The sequence below is a fragment of the Pygoscelis adeliae genome, unplaced genomic scaffold (assembly GCF_000699105.1).
Source record: "Pygoscelis adeliae isolate BGI_AS28 unplaced genomic scaffold, ASM69910v1 Scaffold34, whole genome shotgun sequence".
NCBI classification, from domain to species: domain Eukaryota; kingdom Metazoa; phylum Chordata; class Aves; order Sphenisciformes; family Spheniscidae; genus Pygoscelis; species Pygoscelis adeliae.
Window position 1 is genome coordinate 1,758,313 of NW_008824658.1, and position 2,340 is coordinate 1,760,652.

General features: G+C 61.8%; 1 protein-coding gene across 2 annotated transcripts in view; it reads left to right on the top strand.

Moving 5' to 3' along the window:
• Positions 1–2,340, top strand: part of ANXA6 (annexin A6) — a 14,292-nt gene that overhangs the window by 3,634 nt on the left and 8,318 nt on the right. The window contains exons 3-12 of one of the 2 annotated variants that reach the window (XM_009322635.1): position 1; positions 148–284; positions 370–460; positions 571–650; positions 727–783; positions 965–1,058; positions 1,141–1,236; positions 1,486–1,544; positions 1,819–1,941; positions 2,165–2,223. The exon at position 1 is cut by the window's left edge and continues 80 nt beyond it. In XM_009322635.1, coding sequence (XP_009320910.1) covers position 1; positions 148–284; positions 370–460; positions 571–650; positions 727–783; positions 965–1,058; positions 1,141–1,236; positions 1,486–1,544; positions 1,819–1,941; positions 2,165–2,223 — 797 coding nt within the window. Of the gene's footprint in view, positions 2–147; positions 285–369; positions 461–570; positions 651–726; positions 784–964; positions 1,059–1,140; positions 1,237–1,485; positions 1,545–1,818; positions 1,942–2,164; positions 2,224–2,340 lie in introns of those variants that run through there. The other variant, XM_009322634.1, reaches the window with a different exon arrangement.

The window sequence follows — 2,340 nt, forward strand, 5'->3', positions numbered from 1 at the left end:
GGCCTCACATGCCCTCTTCGTGGAGGTAACGGCAGGAACCCTCCCCGGCACCACGCAGGTGGCCGTGGCTGCCACCAACCAGCCCACGCAGGGACCCACCGCTCCCTGGACCGACTCAGAGATGCTGTGGAGCACATGGTCCCCCAGCCCCTTTCTCCCCCCTCTACCAGGACCTCATCGCAGACCTCAAGTACGAGCTGACGGGGAAGTTTGAGCGGCTGATCGTGAGCCTGATGCGGCCCCCAGCTTACAGTGATGCCAAGGAGATCAAAGATGCCATCGCGGTAAGGGGTGGGCAGCCCCCCCGGGGCCCCTCCGAGGACACCCCAGCTGGCCTTGCTGGTCATGGGGCTGTGTCTCTGCCCACAGGGCATCGGCACAGATGAGAAGTGCCTCATCGAGATCCTCGCCTCCCGCACCAACCAGGAGATCCACAACCTGGTGGCCGCTTACAAAGACGGTGAGGGCTGGGGAAGGTCAGGGGCTGCCCTGTGCCCCCTTGGGCCAGGACAAGGGGCAGAGGTGAGGGGATCCAGCTCTCCAGGCCCTGACCTCTCCCTCTTCCACCAGCCTATGAGAGAGACCTGGAGACTGACATCATTGGAGACACATCGGGCCACTTCAAGAAGATGCTCGTCGTTCTGCTTCAGGTATGTCCATCTGTCCAGCGTCTGTAGGTGGTGGGTGCCTACGCCCAGCAGGGCTGAGCCCGTCTCTGTCCCACAGGGCACCAGGGAGGAGGACGATGTGGTGAGCGAGGACCTGGTGGAGCAGGATGCCAAGGTGAGGTTTGGCAGGTCGCTGGGACGGGTGGTATCTGGGCAAGGATGGGGCTGGTGGCACTGGGACCATCCGGACTTAGGCCTGCGAAAGGCGGGTGGGCGCCAAGGGCGCCCTTGCTTGGGCAGAGCCCCACGTGAGCAGCACCCTGACTTGGGCTCTGCCACCTTCCCCATCCCATAAGGACCTGCTGGAAGCCGGCGAGCTAAAATGGGGCACAGACGAGGCCCAGTTCATCTACATCCTTGGCCGGCGAAGCAAGCAGCACCTCCGCCTGGGTGAGCATCTCCTGCAAGCTCAGATTGGGCTTGAAGGTATCTCAGCAGCTTCTCCAGGCATCATCTCGCTCTTGTCCCACAGTCTTTGACGAGTACCTGAAGATTTCCGGGAAGCCAATCGAGAGGAGCATCCGGGGGGAGCTCTCTGGTGACTTCGAGAAGCTGATGCTGGCCGTGGGTAAGTCAGCCCCTGCGTGGGGAGTGCTGCAAAAACATGCCACTGCCCTTGCCGGGGTGGGAGGGCTCAGCGCAAGAGCCAGCGGGGTCGCGGTTGTGACAGTACCTGGTTTCAGGGAGCACACGGAGGCTCCTTCAGGGTGGGTGGGGATGCTGAATGTGGTGCCCAAGGGGCATGGGTGCTCAGAGGCTGGGGGCACTGGTGAAGCAGGGTGCCGGCATCCCTCACCGTGCCTCAATTTCCCCGCAGTGAAGTGCATCAGAAGCACAGCAGAGTATTTTGCTGAAAGGCTCTACAAGGCCATGAAGGTGAGTGGATCACCCCTTCTGCAGGGGGTCCCCCACAGCGTTGTGGGGAGCCGGCCAGAGGAGGGGTTCCCTTGCCACGGGGTGCTGCTGGAGGGCAGGGTGACGCAGGTCCATGGAGACAGGTCCTATGTGACCTGGGGTCTCTGCTCTTCCTTCCAAAGGAGTTATTCCTCCAGACCCGGGGCTGGGTAGATATCTGATAGAGGGTCCCAAATGTGAATGGCCGAGCAGGATTGCTTGGCCATTGCTTGATGTGGGGGCTCCTCCGTTGCAGGGGCTGGGCACGAGAGACAACACACTGATCCGCATCATGGTGTCCCGCAGCGAGATCGACATGCTGGACATCCGGGAGGTGTTCAGGACCAAGTATGAGAAATCTCTCTACAACACGATAAAGGTAAGTGCCGGGGGTCCCCAGTCACCCTCCACGCAGCTGCTCGCGCTGCCTCCCTCGTGATGCCAGCTCCCGTGGGAGGGCTGAGGCCCCTCCCCAGCCACCCTGTGCCGGGTGTCCATCTCTGAGGACAAGTCTCAGGTAGAGCCCTCTCCACGAGCCCATCCCAGGGCACTACCTTGACCCTCCCTGCCGCATGGTTCTCCATCTCTGTCTGTCTTTCCAGGAGGACACCTCCGGAGAGTACAAGAAGGCTCTGCTGAAGCTGTGCGGAGGAGACGATGAGTAAGACCACCTGTCAGCCCGTTTGTCCCTCTTCATCCCCTTGGTGCTGGGTACAAACCTCTGGGTCAGAGCCTGGTACAGCACCTGGACCGGCAGCACCCGCAGTGACAGCGGTTC